The sequence below is a fragment of the Schistocerca gregaria genome, chromosome X (assembly GCF_023897955.1).
Source record: "Schistocerca gregaria isolate iqSchGreg1 chromosome X, iqSchGreg1.2, whole genome shotgun sequence".
Lineage (NCBI taxonomy): Eukaryota > Metazoa > Arthropoda > Insecta > Orthoptera > Acrididae > Schistocerca > Schistocerca gregaria.
Genome location: NC_064931.1, coordinates 240,270,452 through 240,284,999, shown reverse-complemented (window position 1 = coordinate 240,284,999; position 14,548 = coordinate 240,270,452). Strand labels below are relative to the sequence as shown.

Below are 14,548 nucleotides of genomic sequence, written 5' to 3'. Positions count from 1 at the left end.
CGACGCCAGGTTGACTTGGCTTCCTCACCTTCGTCAGCGTAAACGGAAGTGCTGCAACACCTCAATGCCCTCCGCTGCCCGAGCAACACCAACTCGGGTGCAGATCGCTCTACACTGCTGCAGCTTTACAGAACCGTGCTTCAATTCTGCCTTGACTATGGGAGTCTAGTTTATGATTCGGTGGCGCCATCAGCGTTGCGTTTACTCGACCCAGTGCACCATTGCGGTGTTAGCCTAGCGACAGAATCTCTTAGGACGAGTCCAGTGATCAGTATCCTGGTGGAGGCCGGAGTTCATCCATTGCAGATTAGGCGTGCACAATTGTTCACCAGTTAAGTTGCACACGTTTGTAGATGCCCTGCACATCCGAATTACTGTCTCCTTTTCCCACCCATGGCGGTTCATCTCCCACATCGGCGGCGCAGGTCAGTGCTTAAAATTGGAGTTCGTGTGCAACCCCTTCCTCCGAACTGGAGTCCTTGATTTTACCACCTTTACTAGAGGTCTGTTCACATACACCTCCATGTTGTACGCCTAGCCTGTGGCTTCGTCTGGAGCCTTCAGATGGCATTAAGGTCTCTGTTAACCCTGCAGCTATCTGCTACCACTTCATCTCGATTCTTGACACGTACTGAGGCTACGAAATGGTTTACACCTATGGTTCTTTCGCTGATCAGGTCGGCTTCGCGTGTCCATGAGGACATAAAAAAACAGCATTCCTTGCCCAATGGCTTCAGTGCTTCAGTGCTTCAGTGCTGAGCTGGTGGCTATATCTCTGTGCTCCTGAGCACATCCGTTCATGCCCTAGGGAGTCGTTTCTTCTTTGTACAGACTCCTTCAGCTGCCTACAAGCTATAGACCAGTGCTACTCGTCATCCTTTGGTAGCGACCGTACAGGAATTAATCTATGGCCTGGAACGGTGTAGTTGTTCAGTGGTGTTTGTCTGGACCCCAGGTCACGTCGGAATCCCTGGCAACGATCTCGAAGACAGGCTGGTCAAACAGACTACGCAGAAACCGCCTATGGACATGGGCTTATCTGCAACTGACCAGCGTTCAGTACTGTGCCAGAAGGTCTTGCGGCTTGGGAGACGGAATGGCATAACCTCAGCACACACAAGAAACGGTGTGCCATTAAGGAGACCACGAATGTGTTCCAGTCATCCATGTAGGCCTCTTGCTGGGACTCGGTGGTTCCTGCCAGTTCCACATTGGCCACGCATAGGTAACACATGGCTAGCCTCTGCGCTGTGGCGACCTACCTCGGTGTCGTTGCGTCGCCTGGCTGACAGTGGTGAGCTGTCCTTCTTTGCCTGCCCTGCGACAGACTCTTAAGTTATGGGACTCGGGTCTATTAACTTTAGCTGACAAAGCCTCATCAGCAAACTTAGTGATGGTGTGTTTTATCATTCTATAGAAGTTCTCGCGCATGTCCTTTGTCCCTTTGTTCTCCACTTTGTTTTTGGGCTGGCTGTTTTAATGTGTCAGACTGGCTGGCGATCCCTTTATTCTCGTGGTCAGCCAGCCAGTCATCTGCGGTCTTGTTTTTACCCCTTCTACATGTTTTGTTTCTCTCTGTGGTTTTTTCCTTTTTGGTCCTTAGTAGTGTTGGTTGTCTCTGTCGTTCTTCTGGTTCTCCCTGTCTTCCATTGTACTGTACGTCTCCTTCCTTTTTTTCACCTGCGTGTTTATTTTACAGGGAACAAAGGCCCGACGACCTCGCAGTTGAGTCTCCTTCCCCACCACCACCCCATCTTTTAAATCAACGAGCCAACCAACCATGGCATCCGTTTGGTCACTGGTGCCTCTTGCACTTGCCAGGTGGAGTGTCTGTATGATGAAGCTGCTAAACTACCACTATCCTGCCACAGTGACTTCCTCCTCAGCATGTATGCATGCCATTTGTCTGCGATGAGTGGCCACCCATACTTTGCCTCCTCCATTGATGATTCCTTTGGCCGTCAGTATGGTGCTTGTCCTTCTGTTACCTCCAGGAGTCCGCTTTCCACACTTTTTACGGTGTCTTAAATTCACACTTCCTGCAACTTTCCTGGTGGGTGTGAATCCTTCGCTTCGTGAAGCTTCTCATTATAACCTTGGCTTTCATTCACTTCCTAACGACACTATTCCAGCCTCGGTCTATCGCCTTTAGTTTCTTTGCAGTGGTACCTTTTTACACCGATGGCTCCCGGACTGACCATGGGGGTCGGGTGTGCCTTCGTCTTTGGCATCTATGTTTAGGTATCAGCTTTCAGCACAATTCTTAGTATTTACAGCCGAGCTCTTCATCCTGCATTAGACCAAGGAGTACATCCGGCGACACAGGCTCTTCAATTGTCTCCTGCTCAGACTCAACCAGTGCCCTTCAAAGTCTATGTGCACTTACACTACCCATCCCGTAGTGCAGTGGGTTCAGGAAAATTGTTACTTGCTCACTCTCGTTGGAGCCAGTGTCGTGTTTCTGTGGGTTCCTGGCCATGTCGGTCTACCAGTTAGGGCTCCTGAAGCTGCTGCCAATGCTGGAGTCCTTGTACCTCAGCCCAGGAGTGCCAACATTCCCTCTTATTTCTGTGATGCCATCTGTCAGGTGGTGGTGTCCCTTTGGCATCACCAATGGTCCTTCCTTCACAGGAATAAGCTTAGGCTGAAGCCTCTCCCAGTGCCTTGGACTATCTCCTGTCAGCCCTTGTGCCGGGAGGAGATTATTTTATCTCGGTTGCGTATTGGGCATTGCTCTTTCAGCCATCGTCCTTTGCTGAGTGACGCTATCTCACCACTCTGTCCAAAATTTCAACCGTCTCCCACTTCCTGAAGGAGTGCTCTTTCTTTTTAACTATTTACGTTCCAGTTTGGGTTGGCCGTCTTATCAGCCATTTCAGGGAATGACACGGTGGCTGTCAACCGCGTTTTACTTCTATCTGCTGAGTCATTATGGCGAAGGCCCAATAATTTTTAGTATTGGACTTCCGTTTGTGTGGTGCATTCTTAACCCTGCCGGTTTTTAGCTATCTTCTTGTCAATTGGGATTGATGTATAGTCGTTTAACTCAACTGTGTTCGTGTTCTCTATCTGTGACTTGGGCGTGTATGACCCCAGCTTTCTTTTGCGCCCTAAAAAACTAATAAAACAGTTTCCATGGAACTGGTAGTGTGAGCAGTGACAGATAACGTTTGGTTGCGATGATGATTTGCAGGCGCTGGCGGGGGCGCGAGCGTGCGAGGAACAGCAGCGTGGCACGCGAGGTGCACCGACGCCCACTCCAGCCACCTCCACAGATGGGCCACCTACTCACACACCAGCCATCGATCTGTCCCCAGTCCCCCCGCTACGACTGCGGTATGTGGCGAGACGTACGGAACCCTCGCTCTACAGATATGCCTTGCTGAATGCAGCGAGATTGCGGGACAGGTAAAATTTACTCTAATCAGGCATTTATTTAATACTATTGTTGAGCCCTCACAATGATGTTTCGGACCTGGATGTTACTATATACTTCAGAATTATCCATACTGAAATGGAAGTGGTATCTACTGTTAAGAAACGTACAAGAACTTGACTGCTAATAAAGTTTAATCACCTAGGCTAAGAGTATAGATAAATGGAAATCTAACGTTTTCGGTGATGTCGCACAGTGTTGCTGCTTATTGTGACTTGGTGTCTCGGTCAGTAAGTGTAAGACTACAAATAGGTCTGCATTCAACCCCCGGTTGTTCCTCGTAATTTGGTCCAATCACAGTGTGGGATCCTGCCCACTCGTGTAATAGAGGGTGCCTAGGAAGCTGTTTCCTCGGATAGCTAGACAGCATATGAGCAAATGACATTAATGGAGTTCCACAGTAATTCAATTGACAATACTTAATTTGGCATTTCTCACAATGAAATGTCGCAAGCATTTGGCGACATGTAAATATCAATGTCCTTAGATAAATACAATTTCCATTTAAGCAATGGATATAAATAAGTCTCAGCATAACAGTAAGATGACGACTCGTCTTCTAGTGCGGCCAAGGCTAGCTGGAGCGGCGCTTAGTCTTTTCGGATAGAGGCCGCTCCTGTCACGGCGCGGTCCAAGTCAGCGTACTATTGGTTAACGTAGTCAGTCTTTTCTGCTGTTAAGCTTCACGCCGACGTGCCGGCGCTTGATGTTAACCTGGAATACACAGCTTTTATCTGACAGTTGAAAAGTGCCTCATTTGGCAGTATATGTTTAACGGTAGGTACCATCTACCTCATTCGGTAAAACCATTTCAAATGTCAGGAGGAGGCAGGGCGTAGCGCTTCTAATAAGATCAGGTCTATTTGAAAGTTCTGTGGTGCTCTAACGAACCTTCAGTTTTACAACTTCTGTTGTGTGCAAGCATTGAATGATCGACCCTACATAAGAATGTGTAGTGGCTTTAGTTTGTAACGGAACTCTACCCATGCTAAAATTTTCTAATAAGTTACAGAAAGCATATGATCAATAAAATTTTCTACCCTCTGGCACACACAGATGGTCCCTCAGAGAAGAGCGGGATTACATACTAACTTGTAGAAACCCAAAGTAGCTTACATCCCAAACTAGCTCAACTAAATTTCATTGGAGCTAAGATTGTATGCGAAAGGCATTCAGAATTGCTTAGTTCGATGGGACATAGACCTACAGTGAGATGGTAAATCAGTGGTACCAGCAACCAGATGGAAGTGTTAGTTACACAATAACTGTTCATGGTGCAGTCTTCACAAAGAATTGATAGAAAATTACGCGAATTAACTGATCAATCAATTAACCCCGACACCCCTGATGTCCTGGTTTTTTGAACAGTCTATGGTTGGCCAAGTCTGGAAAAGCCGAAAGTGTTCCACACAGTCAGATCCTTAGCAATGTATACTAAATGTATTGTAAGTTTCGTCTATAATATGTGAATTTGGAGTCATAAGAGGTCTGAACAGTTCCTTAAAGTGTTATGTCTGAGAGTTTGAATGACCGTCAGTATGGAACGATGGATGATAATTGTCGAATGAAGGTCCTCACCACTTGAATTAAATATGGCGATAGAGGTGGTTTAGTCAATATAGTGGGGCACTTCGATAGGCTTGTTTTCCACAACTTGACTCTGTGGTATGAGTGGAATGACTAGTCATTTCCATATTAATGCATGCTGGACTACCTCAAACCGGTCAGGTGGGACATGATTGTCCTGTTGACCTACGAACGTGCATTCCGTGATCTGTGGTCCGACATTCAACGATGACAACTATAGAACTGGTCGATGGACAAAGTTCTCCAGCCATGTAGTCTCCAGTTTAAGAACTGCAATGATTAAGTCAGTGAAGGGGGGGACTGAGGTACTAAAAACCCGCTGTACACATTTGCATGACAGTTGTTGTATGTGGAGGACACTTCTCCATTTAGAGTGCAACATGCTGTGTAAGTTCGTATGTCAAAAGCCACAGGTATGCCATGCCAGTACATTGTTGGTACTGGCGCCAGACACAGACAGTATTTCAGAACTGAGTGCACAGTTGATTTACATATAATGCTTCGAATGGCGTCCATCTGGAGCTCCATCATGCATAAGCCCCAAGTTACTTAATAACTATCATGACAACACTCTAATACCTAGTATAAACCGGTAAGGAGTGTTAACCTCCGCAGCAGGAACTCATTGGGTGAGATGTTGTGCACTTCCATGGGTGCTGTAAGATAGGTGTGGAACAGTCTTGGCTGAACAGCAGTTACCTACTGTTCCTTCATGAGGTGCGGAATGCAGTGGTGGTAGTAACCTACTTCTGGTCAGCTGTGAATTAAATTGAGGATGGTACAGTGGGAATGCGTGGTCAGACAGTGCAGGAGATACTTCAATACTCCACGATTCCAACTCACATAGGGAAAGATACTCAATCACAATTGTAAATTCAGCATTACGATCGAAGTGCTAGATATTTTTATATAGTATAAGTGCATCGGTGTAGGGAGCTGTCTGGCATACTTCGGTGCGTATGTCAAAGAATTAACAATGAACGGATGTACTGCAGTTACCTATCTACATTGTCAATCTACTATATATTACTTGCAAAGTAGTAAGAGGGTGTATTGGCGATACACGAATGGGGAAGCATGCAGCTGTCATTTGTTGGTGTCAAAAGTATGGAAGAGCTGAATAAATTACTAAAATATATTGCACTATCGACAATTATGAGGTTTACTACAGAACATGGCCCCATATTGACAGCGTATTTGCCATAACACCTGTCCACTGTTACATGGTTGATCAAATAATGATACTGACATAACGTGTTCGAGATGGAGTGTCTTGGTGGGAGCAAGACCTTATGGGGAACATCTGCAAGACTGCAGTAAGAGGGATGAGTGGAAAAGGAACACTCACATCACTGTGGAAGACGAGATTAAATGTAAAGGTGATCTCCTTCGGGCAACTGTTCGAAAATGCCCCACAGTACTGCAAACTCTGTGTCCGTACGTTGCGATGTCTTCAGCATTTTGTCAGTAAGAAACACTATTTCATTTCAACCATCCTGTGTGTTTCGAGAAGCAGCAGCATAATTGACACCATTCGATGTCCAACTTTGTCAGAGCCAAGGGATACAAATGGATTAATGCTGGTGTAGCACGTGATGACTTCGAAGTAACGATAGGAAAAAAGTCTGTGTACACAGTCATACACCGCTTAGATGTGTTGCAACGAAACGAAAATGCATAAAACACAATGTCGTTGCGACTGATAGTTGATATTGTCTTCCTCCAGTAAAGACAACAAAACTTGACGCAGGTCTGTGGAAGTTGCCTATAACTTGTCGTTTGCTCCAGTGGAATAGTAAATGTATTTTTAAGGGGATCATCACACATGATCAATGTCAACGTGCTTACATGTAGCTTATTCAGTTCTCTACCAGGTGACGTTGGTGATATTCTTGTCCTTCATAGTTTTACTGTGTTAGTTGCACTAAAAATAGTGAAGAGGGAGGGAGAGGGGAGGAAGTGACTAAGATGTCAACAGACTTGATCATATATACATGGTAATATTTCTAGTTCGGTAAACGTAGGAACATGTTAGAGGTGGTTATACCATGGACAGAGTGATAACTGAACTGTCATTAGATACCGATGAAATGTCATGGATACTGAATTTATGTATGCAGACCACATATATTAAGCATGGTTCTATCCCCATGGCGGCTCAAGGCTCTTTCGTGAGATAGTGAATGATGCGTCCAGGGCCCCAAGATATTGGTGCCGACACTTTCCTCCCTGGTTGCATTTACTTCACCCTGCCCTCCCACTCCTCTCCTCACTCCATCCCTGTTGCCCCCTCCTTCCCCTCTCTCTGATTCATGTAGACCTGGGTAGCCATCTGGTTTCCTGTATTGGTTGCAATTCATATTTTTCCATCCTTCTTTGGCGTTTAGGTCCCTGTTTCATGTTTGACATCCACATCAAAATTTCCTTTTTCTAGTGTGAGCCATATGGTGAACTCAGTGTATAGCATCTATGATGTGGATCCCTTTGCCCTCTACCTTCTCCTCTCCCTTCCCTACTGTAGCCCTCTTCCACCCTGATGGGTCACCAGCACAAGTAGCTAGTCCGTGTTGTGGGACTGTAAAGTACCCATATGGTTGAGCCCCCCCTGACAACACAGCAATCACAATACTGATACCTGAGCTGTTCCTTCCCCATGTATGCCAAGGCGTGGTGGCATACCTATTATGAGCATTGGAACTCTGGGCAACACCTACCGTGCCAGACTGACTTTGCTGTGGCTGGGTTGTGACTGGGGAGAGCCCCTGGTTGGAGTGGGTGCTATAAGAGCAGATGCTTGGTGCATCAAGCGTATAAAGTCTGGCTGTTCTCGAATGGCCATCTCTTCAAATGGTGAACGCTCATGTAATGCTGCTTTGTAAGACCCAGCATCCTTCCTTTCTCTTGCTAAGCAATGGGAGGATGGCCAGGCTCGCAGTCTTCAGATGTAGCACTGTCCCCATTACTTATTTTCTACTAGTACGGTTGGGGACACATTCATCACCACGAAGCCATTGTTTCTTTGTTTCTCGTGAAGAATTAACAAGACAAGTTCGATGAAGTGGAGTCTCTTAGCATGATTTGGTTGGGCTCCCTTTTGATCATATCGTCTTTTGTCACCAAATTTGCAGCTCATCCTGCTGTGATCGTCTTGGCAGTGTCCGTGTGTCTATTACGCCTTACCACTCTCTGAATATGGTCCAGGTAGTGAGTTTTCATAGGGACCTCATCCTGCAAACATACGAGGAAATACAGGTTAATCTGGAGCGGCATGGCATTCATTTTGTTTGACGTGTGCAGAAGTGATGCAAAGACAGCCACAGTGATTATGGCACCTTCATTCAGGATTTTGAGGGGGATACCTTCCCAGAGGAAGTAAAGGTTACATGCAACAGATGTGATGTGAAGCCATACGTTCATCCACCTATGCGGTGCTTTCAGTATTTACACTTCGGCCATATGTCATCCTGGTGTATGGTAGAACCTTTGTGTGGTGACAATGGCCACCCACTCCATGAGGGAAGTCCCTGTGTTCTGCCATGTGGTATGTCAATTGTTCTGACGTTTACCTCACTTGTTGGACTGACCAGCTTACAAGAGAAAAAAGATACAAGAATACAAGTCCCTTATGCAGAAGCTCGCAAAAAGTTACACACTAAGTGTCATTATCTTAAACTTCTTCCTCTGTTGCTTCATTTCATCCTTGTACATTTTCGTTACCCCACGTCATCTCCCTCTCCTCCCGGCCCTCCCATTCAGTTACCAAGACTACCCATTCTTTAGCAGGGGGGTTGGAGCAGCATACGAAGTGTCCCTTCTTCAGCGCCTGCCAGTGATAGGTCTTCCTCCTGGGACCCCTCTCTCAGGCGTCTCTCAGGCCGAAAGACTCTTTTCACCACTTGGCCGTGAGATGTATCATCTGTGTGCCGCTCGGTCGCCCGCTCTTTCGGTTCCAGATATTGCAGAAGCCTCTACTCCCCCTGTGCCCAGCCCCCTCAACCTCTGAAAAAGGAGCAGGAGGAGGAATATAAATCCCATAACAAGGCCCTCCCCCCTCCCCCCCCTCCCCCCTCCCCCCCAGAGGCGCCATCCTCCCATTACAGCCTGAGTGTGACATCTTATTTAGGGATGTCACACCATCTTTGACCATGACTACTGACAGGGTTACATACCCCTCGTCTCAGCTTCATGTCTAACCTGAACTCTCGCCACACAATCATCCAGTGATTGGATCCTCCCATGCACGAACTTGGAAGTGATCGTGGTTACAGTGCTAACGACTCTGCTAATCCTCATTTGCAGTGTCTACCTCCCACCAGGTAGGCAACTGCCTTCCATTGCAGTATTTACATTAATCCAGCAACTTCTGGCCCCGTTTCTCCTTCTTAGGGATTTAAATTCCCAATGCCTACTGTGGAAGAGTGTCACCTCAATGGGTGACCAACATATCAAGGACCTCGATTTCCCTAGTGATGGTTCCCCTACCCACTACAGTGCCAATCATGGCACCTTACTCCTATCAATCTCACAATCTCCACCCCTGTCCTCCTAGCTTCCCTACAATGGTCAGCCCATGGTGGTCTTTGTGACAGTGACCACTATGAAGTGATTGTACAGTTCTTCAGCTGCTGCCAGGCAGACAGGCCTGCATGTTGGGCATTGTCTAGGGCCAATTGTCCTTCATATATGTCTGCTGTGCACTTTCACACCTCCCTCTCGGATTCTCTTGATGTAGTCGTGCAAGGCATCTCACTATTCTCCATGCTTCTGGCACTGTTGTCCCTGAATCCATAGGTCCCCCTCGTCGTCGACTAGTACACTGTGTAGACCAAAAACGTCAGTCGCTGTAAAGGACCGCCGACGGACGCTGCATTGAGTTAAGCGACACCCTTCACACACCAACCTTCCGTTTTTAAGTGTCTCGCTGTTATGGCTCGTTACCTTATCTAGCCGAGTAAAAGGGAATGCTGGGAGCGCTATGTTTCCTCCCTGGGATGTTTGCTTGTTCGTTGCAGTTCTGGTCCAAGCTCTGTAGCCTTCTTGGTCACTAGCGTCTTAACCTCAAAGGTGCTCTGTGAACTAAACCATTGGTCCTCACAGAATACCTCCTCACGCACTATGCGATTGCATCGGTATCCTCTTTCTACCCTACTACCTTTCTCTGGTAGAAATTCAGAGTGGATTAGACCCCATCATTCATCCTGCACCACACTGAGCGCTGTAATGAACTGTAAACTGAGTGGGAGTTGTATGCTCTTAGCTCCTCAGGAGACAGAGCCCAAGGCTTGGATTCTATCCACAACCAGATGAGCCAACCCTAGGACACATTCCCCAGAGGCCACAGCTCCTCAAGGTCTTCAACCACATTGGGCTCTCAGGTGCTTTTCTGTCATAATGTCGACACAGTATAATCACCCATCTCCTCAAACCTGAGAAGAACCCTGTGTTTCTAGACAGCTACCACCCAGTTTGCCTGACGAATGTTCTTGGCAAACAACTCGAGAGGATGGTCAGCTTCAGATAAAGTAGGATACTCGTATTTCAGGGCCTTTTGTCCCCACATGAATGTGGCTTCAGGGCAGTGCGGTCTCCAACTGGCTATTTACTCAGATTGGAATCGTCCATCCGACAGGCTTCTACTCACTGCCAGCACCTTGTAATTGCCTTCTTTGACCTACATAAGGGGGTTTGGCATGGCTTGGTGCTGTCACCTTTTAGATACCACACAATGGCTGGGGCTTACGTGTATCCCACCAGCTCTTCTGGGTAAGAGTTGACACTCCACTCGGCGCCCCTCAGATTCAGGAGAACGGTATAACACAGGGTTCTATGCTAAGTGTTTCACTCCTCCTCTGTGCCATTAATGGTCTTGTGACCTCTGGTTACCCCAGCGTTGTACAGATGTTTGCATCTGGTGCAGCTTCGACTCCATAGCATGTGCTGAGTGCTGGCTCCAATTCACCAGCCATCCTGTCTCTACGTTTTCCTCCTCCCATGGCTTTGTTTTCTACTCCCTAAACGTGGATTACTCATTTTTCATCAACCCACAGTACACCCCAGTCCCGAATTTTATTTAAGCCAGCAGCTGCTCTACATTCTAGCACAGTCCCATTTCTTAAACCTGATTTGTGATGAGCCGATATGGCTGCCCCACATTCGCCACCTAATGATTACATGTATGTGGAAACTTAATGCTCTCCACCTTCTGGCCCATACATCTTTGGGTGCAGACTGATCCACCAATCTCCACTGTGCTATGGTTTCGTCCAGACTAGATTATGGTAGTCAGACCGATATCTCAGCTATTTTCACTTTTAAACTGCTTGACCCTGTTCACCATTGTGTCGTGTCTCTGGCTATTGTCGCGTTTCACTCTCGTCCTGTTGAGTCTTGTCAATGAAGCGAGGATTCCCCGATAGACATATGATAGAGCCAACTCGATGTTTCTTACACCATCGCCATACAATTCCCTGACCATCCTGTGTACACTTTGCTCTTTGCCAGTGAGAGGTCTTCCACCTGACACCTGCCCATGGGTTTCATCGCCAGTTGGCACATGTCTCACTTCTCCATGTCTGGATCTCCATCTATCTCCACACACTGTAATGCACCCCATGTATTTCCTCCCATACCCGCCCCCACAAATCTTCCCCCCCCTCCCCCCATAAATGGTGCCTAGATCATGGATTAGGACGAATATATTCCAATGTCGTACAGACTGTCACGCCTATGGTTTTCCTATCTCTTGTGTGTGCCATCTTTGCAGAGTTCCGGGTTGCCATCATCTTCTACACTGATTGTTTTAGAACAATCTATAAGGTGGGATATGCTTTGACGCCTCCTACTGGCTTAGAGCACCATTTATTGCCGAAACCATGCAGTGTGTTCACAGCAGAGGTTTACAAAGACTTCCATATTGTTTCTCAGGCCTAGGTCATCGACTGACGTTACTCTCGTCAACCTTTGATCTCTGCCCTCTGATGTACCACCTGCTAATCTTTCTCTGGTTCGCAATTCGTGTGGGCATGCCAGGGAATGAACTGGCTGACCATTTGGCTAGAGAAGCAGATACTAACAACCACCTTTCACGATTCCAGCTGCAGATATGTAGATCTGTCAATCTGAACAAAAAATATATACAATCAAGGTAATTTGGCGCTCTTCCTTCAGCTTCCATGAAGAGTCAACTGTTCTATGCTAACAGATCGTACTAGTCTTACAGAATGTTTCATCCTGTGTAGTGGGGATATAGCTAAGACAAGACGGATTCACATAAATCCATTACGGCTAATTACAGCCAGGATCCCACTTTCCATCGCTATCAGGACGCACAGGAGAAGGCTGATACTGATCTCCATTCCATCGACATGGAAGAATACAACCAGCCCCTCTCTTCGGGAGGAGGATTCTGCATTTACAGTTACTTGTGATACGACCCCTGGAAATAACCTGATAACCTGATAACCTACAGCATGTTGCAACAGCTGGACTGATGGTCGGAGGTCCCCCTCCAGCTCTTCAATTAAATTTGGACAATTGGCGACTTTCCCAGCTCGTTGAAAGAATGTATTCTAATCCCAGTTTCAAAACCAGGGAAAGATTGGAGAGACCCCTGTCGTTATCTTACTGTTTGCCTGACAAGCTGCGTAGGAAAACCACTAATGTGTGGTGTATCAGCGCCTAGTCGGGCTCTTGAAACAGCGTCAGTCGCTCCCATTTTCCCTTTAGGAGGTATCGCTCCACGCTCAATAACCTAACCTTGCTCTAAGCTGCAATAAGCTTCCCTTCATAAGCAACATCTTATCGGTGATTCCTTATATTTGGAAAAGACCTATGATACTACCTGGAGGCATATTATTTTGCCGCAGCTCAATCATTGGGGCTTCTGTGGACGTATGTATAACTTCATATGGTCCATTCCCTCGGACAGATACTTCAGGTGCAAGGTTGGGAATGTCCAGTCTGACCGTTCTAAGCAAGAGGGTGGTGTCCACTCAAAGGAGTGTATCTTCACGGCTTTCGCCGTTGCAACCAACAGTATTACATCCACACTGCGACGTCCAGTTCTACGTTATTTGTTCGTGGACGACTTTCCCATCTTATGTGAATCCTTGAGCCTTGCCACGGCTACTCGGCAGTTGTAGCTAACGATCAGACGGTTGGAGGAATGGTCTTACATCACAAGTCTGTCTTATTAGAGAAAACAGTTTGTGTTGATTTTAATCGTTCCCACTACCTGTGGGGACATAATTCTCACTTTTAAGGAAAAGGGGAAGTATCTTGGTTTGTCTTCGATAAGAAGTTAACATGGTTGCCCTACCTTAAAGAACTGAATTTCAGATGTCTCAAAGCCTTGAATATCCTGAAATATCAGTTATAGCTCTTGGTGAGCTAACAGGGCACTTCTGCTCCAAATGCATAAGGCCTTTGTGCGACCCTGGCTCGAATACGGATGTCACATTTATGGGTCAGCAAGGCCTCCATACCTTAAAATGCTGGATGCAATTCACCATGAGGGTATTAGGCTGTCAAAGGGGGCCTATTGCACTAGTCCTGTTAATTACTATGCAAAGGCTGGTGAGCCACCACCGTCTATTGGACGTTTTCTTTTTGTGGTATTGCAAGCAAATACTGAATTGCCCATTCCTACATCGCTAGCAACCAACTACGTTCTTCAACCGCCACTGAACAGCTGTTCGATCATTGGCCACTAGCAACATGGCCATTTGGTGTCTGTGCAAGGGAGACCCTAGAATTAAAAGTGGGAGGCATTAAAGTCCAAATCCAGGGGTAGAGGCGGGCGTATCCTTGGCTACTACCAAGGTCCAGATTGCTTTTAGAATTGACCGCTTACATGAAGCATTGTATCCTAGACATTGTTTTTAAAATTACATTTAATGAGGTTTTACGTAGCCACCCAGATTTCATTGCTGTTTACATGGATGGTCCTAAGCAGGGAGATTTTTCGGTTGTTCTGTCATGTTCCCTGACATAGCCCACAGGACAGGGCTCCCAGAGCAGTTTTCACTTCATTACGCACAATTACTTGCTGTCCTGAGAGCAATGTAGTAGACGAGATGGTGTCGTGCCAAAAACTTTATAATCTGCTCTAATTCTCAAAGTGCCCTTCTCTCTTTTCGACAGATGTACTCAGCAGATAGCATGATGGCAGGTACGGGACGCTCTCCTTCTCTTGCAAAGACAAGACAAGACAAGGAGCTGTGGCCTCTGGGGAACGTCCTAGGGTTGGATCATCTGGTTGTGGATAGAATCCAGGCCTTCGGCTCTGTCTCCTGAGGAGCTAAAAGCATACAAAAACTCCCACTCAGTTCACAGTTCATTACAGCGTTCAGTGTGGTGCAGGATGAATGACAGGGTCTAATCCACTCTGCATTTCTACCGGAGACATGTAGTAGGGTAGAAAGAGGACGCCGATGCAATCGCATAGTGCGTCAGGAGGTATTCTGTGAGGACTAATGGTTCAGTTCACAGAGCACCTTTGAGGTAAAGACGCTAGTGGCCAAGAAG

General features: G+C 46.7%; 1 protein-coding gene across 1 annotated transcript in view; it reads left to right on the top strand.

Annotated features, from left to right (window-relative positions):
* LOC126299301 (uncharacterized) overlaps nucleotides 1-14,548 on the top strand; it is a 56,273-nt gene that overhangs the window by 16,346 nt on the left and 25,379 nt on the right. Inside the window, exon 3 of the mRNA XM_049991099.1 lies at nucleotides 3,194-3,408. Within this exon, the coding sequence (XP_049847056.1) occupies nucleotides 3,194-3,408 (215 nt within the window). The remainder of the gene's footprint in view (nucleotides 1-3,193; nucleotides 3,409-14,548) is intronic.